Source organism: Cnephaeus nilssonii (genome assembly GCF_951640355.1).
Source record: "Cnephaeus nilssonii genome assembly, chromosome: X".
Taxonomy (NCBI): Eukaryota; Metazoa; Chordata; class Mammalia; order Chiroptera; family Vespertilionidae; genus Cnephaeus; species Cnephaeus nilssonii.
This window is the reverse complement of record NC_137071.1, coordinates 32,106,026-32,119,449: the sequence shown is the minus strand read 5'-3', so window position 1 is coordinate 32,119,449 and position 13,424 is coordinate 32,106,026. Positions and strand designations below refer to the sequence as shown.

At 36.0% G+C, this 13,424-nt stretch overlaps 1 protein-coding gene across 1 annotated transcript in view; it reads left to right on the top strand.

Annotated features, from left to right (window-relative positions):
• The window catches only part of SH3BGRL (SH3 domain binding glutamate rich protein like), a 154,996-nt gene extending 147,032 nt beyond the window's left edge, over positions 1-7,964 (top strand). The window contains exon 4 of the mRNA XM_079765732.1: positions 5,661-7,964. Coding sequence (XP_079621858.1) covers positions 5,661-5,693 — 33 coding nt within the window. The 3' untranslated portion in view covers positions 5,694-7,964. The remainder of the gene's footprint in view (positions 1-5,660) is intronic.
• The last annotated feature ends 5,460 nt before the right edge of the window (positions 7,965-13,424 follow it).

Genomic DNA, 13,424 nt, shown 5'->3' with positions numbered 1-13,424 from the left:
TTTTTGGTCTCTATGTCGTTTATTTCTGCTCTGATCTTTATTATTTCCTTCATTCTGGTAAGTGTAGGCTTTACTTGTTGCTCTCTTTCTAATTTTGTAAGTTGAAAGGTTAGATAATTTATTACCTTTTTTTTCTGGTAGGCCTGTAGAGCTATGAACTTCCTTCTTAGAGCTGCTTTCATTGTTTCCCATTGATTTTGGATTTTTGTGTTTTTATTGTCATTTGTTTCCAAGATGCTTTTTATTTCTTCTTTGTTCTATTTGGTAAACTAATTATTGTTTAATAGCATGCTATTTAGCTTCCAAGTGTTTGATTTTTTTCATTGTTTTTATTGTAGTTGATTTCTAATTTTATGCCATTGTGATCTGAGAAGATGCTTGTTATGATTTATGTCTTCTTGAATTTGAAGAGACTTTGCCTGTGTCCTAACATGTGGTCTACATTTGAAAATGTCCCATGTGCACTTGAGAAGAATATATATTCTGTAGGTTTGGGGTGAAATGTTCTGAAGATATCAATTAAGCCCATCTGATCTAGTGAGTCATTTAGGATTGCTGTTTATTTGCTGATTTTTTGTTTAGAGGATTTATCCAGTGGTGTCAGTGTGGTATTAAAGTCCCATACTATGATTGTATTGCTGTCAATCTTTCCCTTGATATCTTCCAGAAGTTGTTTTATGTATTTGGGTGTTCCTGTATTGGGTGCATATATGTTTACCAGAGTTATATCCTCTTGTTGAATTGCTCCCTTTAGTATTATGAAGTGGCCCTCCTTATCTCTTGTTATGGCCTTTACTTTGAGGTCTATTTTATCAGACATAAATATTGCAACCTTAACTTTTTTCTCATTTCCATTTTGGTGAAAAAAAAATTCCATCCCTTCACTATCAGTCTGTGTGAATCCTTTGTCCTGAGGTGGGTCTCTTTGAGACAGCAAATATATGGGTCATGTTTTCTTATCCATTCAGCTACCCTATGTCTTTTGATTGGAGCATTTAATCCATTTATGTTTAATGTTATTATTGATAAGTACTTGTTTGTCACCATTTTTATTCTTTATGTTTGTGTTCCTTCTTGCCTATCTGTTTCTTCTTTTTACAGCAGTCCCTTTAGCATTTCTTGCATTGCTGGCTTGGTGGTAATAAACTCTCTTAGCCCTTTTTTGTCTGTTAAGCTCCTAATTCCACCTTCAATTTTGAATGTTAGCCTTGCTGGGTAGAGTATTCTTGGATTCAGTCCCTTGATTTGCATCATTTTGTATACTTCATTCTATTCCCTTCTGGCCTGGTGTGTTTCTGTTGGTAAATCAGTTGATATTCTAATGGGAGATCCCTTGTACATAACTTTCTGTCTCTCTCTGGCAGCCTTTAAAGTTCTTACTTTGTCATTGATGTTTGCCAATTTAATTATGATATGTATTGGTGTTCATCTTTTGGGGTTCTTCTTGTTTGGAACTCTACGTGCTTCTTGGACTTGCATGGTTTTCTTTCTTGCAAACATCAGGGAAGTTTTCTGTCATTATTTCTTCAAACAGGTTTTCTATTCATTCCTCTGCTTCCTCTCAAACTGGTACCCCTATTATGGGTATTTTCTTTCATTTCGTGTTGTCCCAAAGCTCCCTTAGGCTCTCTACCTTCTTTTTATTTCCCGTTGCTGCTGTTTTGTTGTTGTTTTTTCCTGCTTTGTCTTCTAATTCGCTGATGCTGTCCTCAGCCTCGTTAGTCTACCGTTTAATCCTTCTATTGTGTTCTTTATTGCAGCTGTTATTCTTCATTTTCTCTTGATTCCTTTTCATGTTGGTGACATTCTAATTCAGCTCCTTGTAATTCTCATTGTGTTGTGTGTATTTGTCATCCAGCAGTTTAAGCATCCTTATAACCATCACTCTGAATTCTTTCTCTGACATGTTACTTGTCTCCATTTCTTTTAATTCCCTTTCTGGTGATTTCTCTCTTTTTTTCTTCCCTTTGGGAATTTTTTTTCTCCCTAATTTTTGCTGTAAGGTTTTAATTGTTTCATTGTCTTAAGTCCAACTGCTTTGCTACCCAGGTTATTTTTGGGGTGATTCTAGTGGTGTGGTTTTTCAGGTCTCCTGGGCTTGGTGATCTAGCAGAGCTTCCTACTTGAGCTATTGGTGTTCTCTTGATGTAGTTGGATCTTGAATGTTAGTTTATTATTCGTGGATGAAGTCTCATCGCAGATTGGAAATGTGACTCACCCTCAGCTTCTTTGTGCAAGCTGTTTTGGATGTGATTTTGTTTCTGGCTCTTGTGGAAAAGGTTGTCTGAGGCCTCACTACTATGTGCTCACTGAGGTTCCCAGAGTCTTGGAGCTTGAGGATCAGGTACTGTAACTCTGGTCAGTGTGGTGTGACTCTTTCTGGATTAACATCACTCTGTACTTCACTTCGAGGGGCCCATAACCTGTGACAATGGGGGGCCAGTATCTCGTAGTCTGTTGTTGATGCAGAGGGACTCTGGCCAAAGTGATTTCCCTCTTCGAATCATGAGGCAGTTCAGGATCCATCAGCTGGGGATGTGGCAATCTTGGAGTCTGAGGCTGAAACAATGTACCACAGTTTTTTAATACACTCTTCTGCTGATGGGCACTTAGGCTGTTTCCAAATCTTAGCTATAGTAAATTGTGCTGCTATGAACATAGGGGTGCATATATCCTTTCTGGTTGGTATTTCTAGTTTCTTGTGATGTAGTACTAGAGAGGAATCACTGGATCAAATGGTAGTTCCACTTTTAGTTTATTGATATCACTATTTGGCAAGAAGCCTCTTTTATCTAAGTTGATATAAAGATATGTTACTGACCAGCTTGTACAAGACTGCTTGTATGTAGGGCTGGGCTCCTGTGTGTGCAGTGGCTCCTATGTTTGCTGGAATATTTTGTAAGCTACTTTGAATAAGTGTTTTAGCAGATGGCCCCTTGTTAGCAATGGCTACTTGGGCTGCAATAAAGACTCTCCCATATGCCTATATACTGCTAATATCTTATCCACTGCCTGGCATCAATGAAGGTCCAGGTCCCAGCAGAGGAGGACCTGTGGCCCCACAGTTGGTGTAGTTGAGCAGGATAAAGGAGTAAGAACTCTGACAGAACCCTAGTACACTGCTGTTAGGACTGAAGACTGGTGCAGCCAGTATGGAAAACTGTTTGTAGTTTTCTCAAAAAATTAAAAATGGAACTTATAAATTGAAGTAATCCCACTTGTAGAAATATATTCTAAGAAGCCTGAAACACCAATCAAAAATATAATATGCACCCCTATGTTCATAGCAGCACTATTTACAATAGCTAAGGTCTGAAAACAGCCCAAGTGTCCATCAGTAGAGGAGTGGATAACAAAGCTGTGGTACATTTTTACCATGGAATACTATGCATCTATAAAATAGAAGGATCTCATACCCTTTGAGACAGTATGGAGGGACCTGGAGAGTATTATGTTAAGCTAAAGCAATCAGAGAAAGTCAAGTATCACATGATATTACTCATATGTGGAATCTAATGAACAAAATAAGCTGAGAAACAAAATAGATCCAGAGACATGGAAGCATGCAACAGATTGAGGAATCTCAGAGGGAAGGGGTAGTGTGGGATTAGATTAACCAAAGAACTTACATGCATATATACATAACCTACTATGGGGTTACTGCCTGCAGAATGGGTGGAGTGGGGAAGTGGGGGACAATTGGGGCAAAAAGGGACATCTGTAAATACTTTCAACAATAAAGATATAAGTAAATAAATAAATAAAATGGGAGATAACAATAAATAAATAAATATACCTTTGCCTTTTACTGTAGGTCTTCTCCACACTGGCTAGCTTGATCATACTGTATGCCCCCTATTCCATCAGTTTGCATTTTGTTATTAGGAACTGGAACTGATTTTATATTGAACAGATTCTTTTAAATCCATCTCCTCCAATTTTGAGAGTCTGTGTTATTGTTTGTGTTTTCACTAGAAAGCATTTACTTGCATTATCTGAGTTACTGTGAAATTCTGTTTCTTTGTCAAACTTTCTTAAAATTGCTTCTTTTAGGCTTTGTATAATTTAAGTCACAAGAAATGTTAGGTAAGGCATTTTTGTTTAAAAATTAGTAAAATGCAATTTAAGTAATTGATTTCAGTACATATTTTAGGAAGTATGAAAGTGAGGATAGTCTGTTTTATGTGACAATAACTCTCCTTCAATTAAACGTAGCAATCATTAATTCATTTGTTCATTCAACAAGTAAGTATTGAATGTCAAGCATTGTCTTAGCCTTGATGATGGAGCAAATACAGTGAATACTACATAATAGTCCCTACTTTCGAGGTTTTTAGTGAGGGCCATGTATACAAATAAGTATACAATATATATGTCTACAAATAATTATAATTTAGGACATATTATGAAAAAATTTAGAAGACATACTACAGAAAATCCTATACAATTGTTTTAAATAAGGGCTTCAGCTGTCCAGAAGAAATAATCATACATTAATAGTAAGGAGTTTGGAGACAGGTTCACAGAAAATGTGACATTAGCGCTGTTAGGAATTTCAAAATACTGAAGTGACATTAAGACATTTTTACAGAGGCATCAACTGGAACCATTGCATATATATATTCTTGTACTTGATGGTAGAGTATCCCCCCTTATTTGCAGGGGATACATTCAAACACCCCCAGTGGACGCCTAAAACCATGGATTGTGGGGAAGCATGGGACTTGGTTGGAAAATCTGTAAGGAGGATTCTCTGAAAGGTCGGAGGCCTCTAGGGGATTCTTGCCGAAGGCGGCAGACCCTGCCTTGACTTTTCCAAACAAGTCTGAGCCCCTGGGAATTTACTGGAATCTTTATGTTTAGACTTCAAAATGTCCTTGTTTTGAAGACACTACAGATACAGGTGTTTTCTCAAGGATACTTACCCTGCTGATAGTATCTAGAGTTTAATTTTAGTTCAAGCTGTTGCTATAATAAAAGCCTGAGGAGGCAGGTGAATGGGATTGTCTGGTTCTTTAGCCAAGCAGTCCCTCAGCCCTCTCTTTCACAGAAACATGTGTCAGAGTAATCATTCATCCGTCACTCAGGATATGCTGGTCAGTCCCTGCAATGGATAATGGATATATTGAAGTATATATATAATATGATTTTTCCTATACATACCTATGATAAATTTTACTTTATAAATTAGGCATAGTAAGAGAGTCACAACAAAAATAATAAAATAGAACAATTTAAACAATATGTTGTAATAAAGTTATGTGTGTTCTCTCTCTAAAATGCTCTTATTGTATTATACTTAACTTTTCACTTAAAGGAAACACTTTATGGCTTCTCTTTAGCATAGTTGAACTGCCAGCAATAGCACTCTTGCACTTTGGGGCCATTATTAAGTTCAATAAAGGTTATTTGAATACACTATGGAAGTTGTTTGGACAGTTACTTAAGTGACTACTGAGTGGGTATAATATATAGTGTAGATATGTTGCACCAAGGGTGATTCATGTCCTGGGTAGAAGAGTCTTTTCTAAGGGCCACTTTTTGCTTTTGACTGTTTTTAATAATTTAAACTAATGTAGTCCAACCAAAATACACATAGATATGGATGTCTGCTTTGTGATATTTAAATATAACTGTTTTTGTTTTGTTTTTCATTTCAGGAAGCAGAAGCGCAGGCAAAGCAGCAAGCATAAACCTTAAACATTCTGCCTTATGCATCCTGGAAAAGGAATCTCCATTATTTTTATAAAATAGCAGAATTATCTTGGCTTCAAAAGAAATAGGTTGTCTTGAAATAATAGCTTCGTTGGTGTTTTTGCATGCTAACAATCAAACTGAATACATAATGAAATGTGAATGTTATGATAAGGAGAATGTGAATGAACATAAAATATTAAGTAGATGTTATGGAATAGTTTTGTTATCTGCCAAGAGATTTTATGTACTTCAATGATTTTATAAAGCAAACATTTCTGTACTTTGTTGGTATTATTATTGCAGCTTAAGTATATCTGTAGCTCTACATTGAGGAATTTAAAAAGGAGAGAAAGAATCTGTCTTTTGTTCCCAAATTGCCTCATTAATTTTTTTGTGAATAAAAACATGTATCTTTTTGATGTGATGTTATTGTGACTAAAAAGTAGTTGCAGGTAATTTTTATGATATGGAAGACATTGTAATTTCCAAAGGTAATTATAACATTCCCATTATTTTGTAGTTGAAACCTATATGTACTGGAGTACAGGTTTTCCAGGCTTTTAAATTTAGCCTTTCATTGCATATTTCAGTGATTAGAAGAGATGACCTCCCACAAAATAATGCCTTTGTTTGACAGATTTTTTTTTGCTTAACTACGCAGCATAATGATGCAATCATGTTTCATAGTTGCTTGCTCCAGTGAAATATGCATACATATGTTATGAAAGTGGGATGATAAATACATTTAAAGTGTCATTCTTTTGTAAAGAGCTCAGACTTTTAATTAACTGTTATAAAATAGGTCAGCATTAATTGCTTAAGTCTGTTTTGGGGGTCTTTGATAGCAGTATATTAGTGGTTTCCTTCTTTTAAAATAAATTGTGATCACAAATGCCACTATCTCTCAGATATTTGATATTTGTATTTCATCATGGCCACATATTATATAAATATATTAATCTAAGTACAGGGAATATTTTCTCTGCCTCTATTCCAGTTAATAGTATAAGTATCAGATAAAAAGAGGTCAATTTTAAAATGTTAATTCGAAAGACTTCTAAGATGACAAGAAACATCATGGCCTGAGTCACCTACCCACAAGAAATATACATTGTATTTTAGTTCCACACTACTTTATTAATAAAACACTTTTTAAAATTACTTTTTCATTGTCATTTGAAGTATTTAAGTCTGTGCTCTGCTAAAATCAACATATAATGAAAACATGGCTTTGTTTACTGGGATTCAAACTTGATGTGATGCCTTAAAATAAACTCAGTACTGTTAGAAATACAATTGATGAGTTCCTGGAGTTTCTAAATAGTTTAATAATGAATTTAGGTGAGCAGTGCAAATTTTTAGAGATATGATAACAAAGAAAACATTTTGGATGCAATTTCTAAATTTCATTTTTAGGTTCCTAAATTTTGCAATACACACTAGAGTCAAACAAAACATATTCCATTGTTTTGTGTATAAAAATATGCTCTGGAGAATACTAGAGAAAACAGGGTGTTTTGTAATAGATTCTGTAAAATGTTTTTAAAAATTGGTCAGTAATTTTTTTCCTGAGCTTTATTAAATGCTAATGATGCTACTTGCAATAATCTGTGTGGACATTTTCATTTATTTTAGTATCAAATAAGTTAGCACTATCAAAAACAAACAGTCTTCAAAAATAGATGAACTTTTTGAGATGTTTGTATCTACTAGACTGTACCTTACAAAGAACAGATATGTATATTTTAGGAAGATTAAGTATTCCTAAAATGAAATCTTTCATTTTATCAGCTGAGCACTATATGTCTGGTAGATACAAGAACAGGAAGGTAACTTCTGATTATTAAGGTGAGTTTTATAAATAATTTTCACAAAATTTGCCTGCACAATTATGTTGATATAACCAACTTTATCCATTAATCAGTTGAGAGACATCAAGTTGTTTCCACTTTTGGCTATTATACATAATTTTTCTATGAATATTCCTGTACAATTTTTTTTCAAAATTTGTTTTTAGTTTTTTGGAGTGTATATAAGTCATGTGGTAGTTCTATGTTTAAAAATTTGAGGATCTGCCAACATTTCCCAAAGTTGCTGCACTATTTTACATTGTTACCAGCAGTATATGAGGATCCTAATTTCTTCATTTTCTTCCTGACAGTTGTTATTATTTGTCTTTTTTAATATAGTCATTTTAGTGGCTGTAAATTTATATCTTATTATAATTGTGATTTACATTTCTCTGATGATTAAATATATTGAGCATCTTTTCATGTGATATGATTATTTATATAACCACTTTATAAAAATATCCTTTCAGCCCTAATTGGTTTGGCTCAGTGGATAGAGTGTCGGCCTGTGGACTCAAGGGTCCCAGGTTCGATTCTGGTCAAGGGCATGTACCTTGGTTGCAGGCACATACCATGTAGGGAGTGTGCAGGAGGCAGCTGATCGATGTTTCTCTCTCATTGATGTTTCTAACTCTCTATCCTCCTCCCTTCCTCCCTGTAAAAAATCAATAAAATATATTTTTAAAAAATATCCTTTCAAATACTCTATCCATTTTCAACTGGATTATATTTTCATTCTTAAATTGCAAGTGTCCTTTACAAAGTATATTCATAAAAAATGTCTTATCAGATATGCAATTTGCAAAAATGTTCTCCCATTCCATGGATTGTCTTTCTTTTCTTTTTTCATATTCTTTATTTTTAATTTATTTTTTAAATTACAGTTTACATTTAATATTATTTTGTATTAGTTTCAGGTGTAGAGCATGATGGTTAGACAAATAATAAACTGTTCTCCCTGATATTTCCAGCACCTGTCTGGCACAATACATACTTATTACAATATAATTGACTATATCGCCTATACTGTGCTTTACATCCCCATGACTACTTTGTAATAACCAATCTGTACTTCTCAATCTCTTCACCTTTTTCAGCTAGTACCTCAGTCCACCTCCCTTCTGGCAACCATCAATCTGTTTTCTGTATCTATGAGTCTGTTCCTTTTTTATATTTATATTGTTGTTTATATTTCACATATAAGTGAAATAATATGGTCTTTGTCTTTCTCTGACTGACAGTTCATTTAGCAAAATATGTTCTAGGGAGGTTGGATAACTTGATGAAAGAAGTGAAGGGATTAAGAAGTACAAATTGGTAGTTACAAAATAGTCATAGGGATGTAAAGTACAGCATTGGGAATATAGTCAATAATATTGTGAGGGAGCCTGGCATGGTGGTGGACTAGGAGGAAGTTACATTGACCTTCTACTGGGACCAAACTGGAATTACAACTAAAATATAGAAAAATAATTCTGAATAACCAACTGAAGACTAGCTGGAGAGAAGCCTTATAACCAAGGACTTAAAGAGGAGGCCACATCAAGACTGGTAGGAAGTGTTGAGATGTGAGATGGCTAGCCAAGCTTCCACAGGCAGTAGCTGAAGTTCTGAAGAGATTCTCAGCTGTGGGGGTTCCCTCTGAGAAGTCTGGAGTCTAACCCCCAAACCAGGCTCCACAGCCCAGATCACCAGAACAGGGAAAGGTGCTAACATAATATCTGGCTTTGAAAAGAAGTGGGCTTTCTGTCCACCAGGAAGAGATGGCTAGAAATGCAGGCACCCGCTTAAAGGGCCAATGCACAAAAAGTTTGTTTGTAGCCACTCACCTTGGCCTTCAGCAGAGGGGACTACCACTGTGTGAGGGGATCTGGAGCTGGTAGCCTTGGGGAGAGACCTGAGAGGACAACCTCCTGGATCCCTGTGCTGAGCCATTCCCCAATACTGCAGAAGCCATCATTATCAGGCAGACAGTTACCATCCAGGTAGCATTAGCTTGGGGAGGGGGAGTGATAGCCATATACTTTGAGATCCCGCTCATCCCACCCTGTGGAGATTAAGCCCTGACCACGGCCAGATGATGATTAAGTGACTAAGACTGACAGCCTGCAGGCAGAGGCGGATCCCTGTATGCTTTGAGTCTTTGCCTGATCTACTCCTGGGCCTGGAACTAGTAAATGCAGAACATAAGGCTCAGCTTGGTCCTTTCCATATGTACACAGGCCCAGCAGAGGGAGCCACAAGCTGTGGATTGCTGATAGCTCCAAACAGGTTGCTCAGGGCCAAGCACAGACAGTGTCTGACATTAGTCTGCACCAGAGACCCTCTGAAGAGGCCAAGACCAGTACACCCAGTGGCCAACTTCAGACAATAGAGCAGGATCCAATAAGTTTCACAAGCAGCATATCCACAAGCAGATAGTGGCAGGCAACAAACCCTGCTGAGGTAGATTCCATTTTATGTGATTAGCATCTACACAGCAGCCTGAACACTATGTTGGGAGTTGGGCCTCACTCTGACAGCCTGAGTGTTGAGCCCACAAACAAAAAGGCCAATAGTAATCAAGACTCAATAACAACAGGAGGGACCACACATCATGCACAAGGGACATCCTTAGAATACCCAGTTCTGGTGATCAGGTACACTGTGCCAATAGGGCCCACTGATCACCTACTACATAACTCCACCCTACAAAGACTGTGAGTCATATCAGATCTATCTAATACATAGAAACAAACACAAACAGGCAACCAAAATGGGGAGACAAAGAAACAGGTTCCAAATGAAGGAACAAGATAATTCTCCAGAAGAAGAGCTAAATAAAGTAGAGATAAGCAATTTATCAGATATAGAGTTCAGAGTAATGATTATAAGGATTCTCAAGAGTATGAAAAAAAACATAGCAACCATAAGAAAGGACCAGTCAGAAGCAAAGAATGCCATATCTGAAATTAAGAATATACTGAAAGGAACAAACAGCAGGCTCAATGAAGCAGAGGTTCGAATCAGTGATTTGGAATACAAAGTAGAACAAAACAAAACACCCAGTCAGAGCAGAAAAACGAAAGAAGACTCAGACAAAATGAGGATAGTTTAAGGGACCTTTGTGACAACAAGGAGCACAACAACATCCATGTGATAGGGCTACCAGAAAGAGAACAAGGGGTTGAGAACCTATTTCAAGAAATAATGTCTGAAAACTTTCCTAACCTGGTGAAAGAAAAAGATATGCAAGTCCAGGAAGCTCAGAGACTCACAAACAAGATGGACCCAAAGAGGCCCACATCACAACGCATCATAATTAAAATGCCAAAAGCTAAAGACAAAGAGATCATCTAGAAAGCCACAAGGGAAAGACAGTAAGTGACCTACAAGGCAGTTTCCGTAATACTGTCAGGTGATATCTCAACAGAAACATTTCAGGTGGGAAGGAATTGGCATGAACTCTTCAAAGTGAAGAAAAGCAATGATCTACAACCAAGGCTACATTACCTAGCAAGGCTATCATTTAAAATTGAAGGAGAAATAAAGAGCTTCCCTGACAAGAAAAACCTAAAGTAGTTTGCTACCACCAAACCAGCATTATAAGAAATGTTAAATGGTTTGCTTTAAGAAGTGGAAGAAGAGCCCAGACCATGTGGCTCAGTGGTTGAGCATCAACCTATGAATCAGGAGGCCACGGTTTAATTCCAAGTCAGGGCATATGTGTGGGTTGCAGGCTTGATTCCCAGTGTGGGGCATGCATGAGGCAGCCAATCAATGATTCTCTCTCATCATTGATGTTTCTATCTCTCTCTCCCTCTCCCTTCCTCAATGAAATAAATAAAAATATATTTTTGAAAAAGAAATGGAAAAAGAAAAAAAAACAGAGAAACATAGTTAAAAAATAAAATGGCAAGAAATACATACCTATCAATAATCACTTTAAATGTAAATTGTTTAAATGCTTCTATCAAAAGACATGCAATAGCTGAATGGAGAAGAAAATATGCTATCTTCAAGAGAGTAACCTCAGAACAAAAGATACATACAGAATAAAAGTAAAAGAATGGAAAAAATATATTTCATGCACCTGGAAAGGGAAAAAAAAGCAATATTTATATTTGACAAAATAGAATTTAAAATCAAGGATATAGTAAGAGACAAAGAAGGACACTACATAATGACAAAGGGATCAATCCAACAAGATATAACCCTTGTAGCTATTTATGCACCCAGCATAGGAGCACCTAAATATGTAAAGCAAATCTTGATGGACATAAAGGGAGAGGTTTACAGTAATACAGTTATAGCAGGAGACTTTAACACCCCATTGACATCAGTGGATAGATCTTCCAGATAAAATAAGGAGATGGCGGTCTTACATGACACACTATATCAAAAGGATTTAGTTGACATCTTCAGAGCATTTCACCCCAAGGCATCAGAGGAACGTTTTCTAGAATAGAGCACATGTGAGGGCACAAAACAAGTCTCAATAAATTTAAGAAAATTAAAATCATATAAAGCATCTTCTCTGACCAAAATGCTATGAAATTTGAAATCAACCACAGGAATAAAACTGAAAAACACACAAAGACATAGATGCTAAATAACATGTTACTAAACAATGAATGGGTTAACAATGAGATCAAGGAAGAAATTAAAAAATGGCATGAAAAAATAAAATGAGAACAAAACAACCCAAAATCTGTGGGACAAAGGGAAAACGGTCTTAAGAGAGAGATTCATAGCATTACAGGCTCAGCTCAAAAAACAAATAAACAAGAAAAAGCTCAAATGAACACTCTAACTTTATATTTAAAGGAATTAGAAAAAGGACACAAACAAATCCCAGACTGAGTAGAAGGAAGGAAATAATAAAAATCAGAGCAGATGTAAATGAAAATACAAAAAAATAAAAGAAACCAGGAGCTGGTTCATTAAAAAGATAAACATGAATGACAAACCTTTAATGAGACTCATCAAGAAAAAAAAAATCCCTAGCCAGTTTAGCTCAGTGGATAGAGCATCGGCCTATGGACTGAAGGGTCCTAGGTTCAATTATGGGCAAGGGCATGTACCTCAGTTACAGGCTCGATCTCCATGCAGGAGACAACCAATTGATGCATCTCTCTCACATCAATGTTTCGCTCTCTCTGTCTCTCCCTTTCTAATCTCTAAAAATCCATGGAGAAATATCTTCTGGTGAGGATTAACAAAAAAGAAAAAGAGAGAGAGGACCCAAATGAATAAAATAAAAAATGAAAGAGGAGAGGTAACAACTAACACCAGAGAAATAGAAAAGATTGTAAGAAAATATTATGAAAAAATATGAATAACTATATGCCAACAAATTGGACAATATGGAAGAAATGGATAAATATCTAGAAACATACAATCTTCCAAAACTACATCAATAAGAGTCAGAGAATCTTAATAGACAGATTACAACCAGTGAAATTGAAGCAGAAAAAAAAACCACACCTCCCAACAAAAAAAAGTCCTGGAAATGATGGCTTTACAGATGAATTTTACCAAACATTAATAGAAAATTAACACCAATCTTTCTCAAAATAATCCAAAAAGTTTCAAGAGGAGGGAAGACTCCCAAGCTCATTTTATAAGGCCAGAATTATCCCAATTCCAAAACCAGATGAAGACACAAAAAAGAAAGAAAACTATAGATCAAGATCCCTGATGAACATACCTCAACTTAATAAAGGCCATATATGACAAACCCACAGACAATATCATACTCAACGGGCAAAAACTACAAGCATTCCCCTTAAAATTGCAAACAAAACAGGGATGTCCACTGTCACCACTCTTTTTTATATATAAATATATTATTATTGATTTCAGAGAGGAAGGGAGAGGGAGAGAGAGATAGAAACA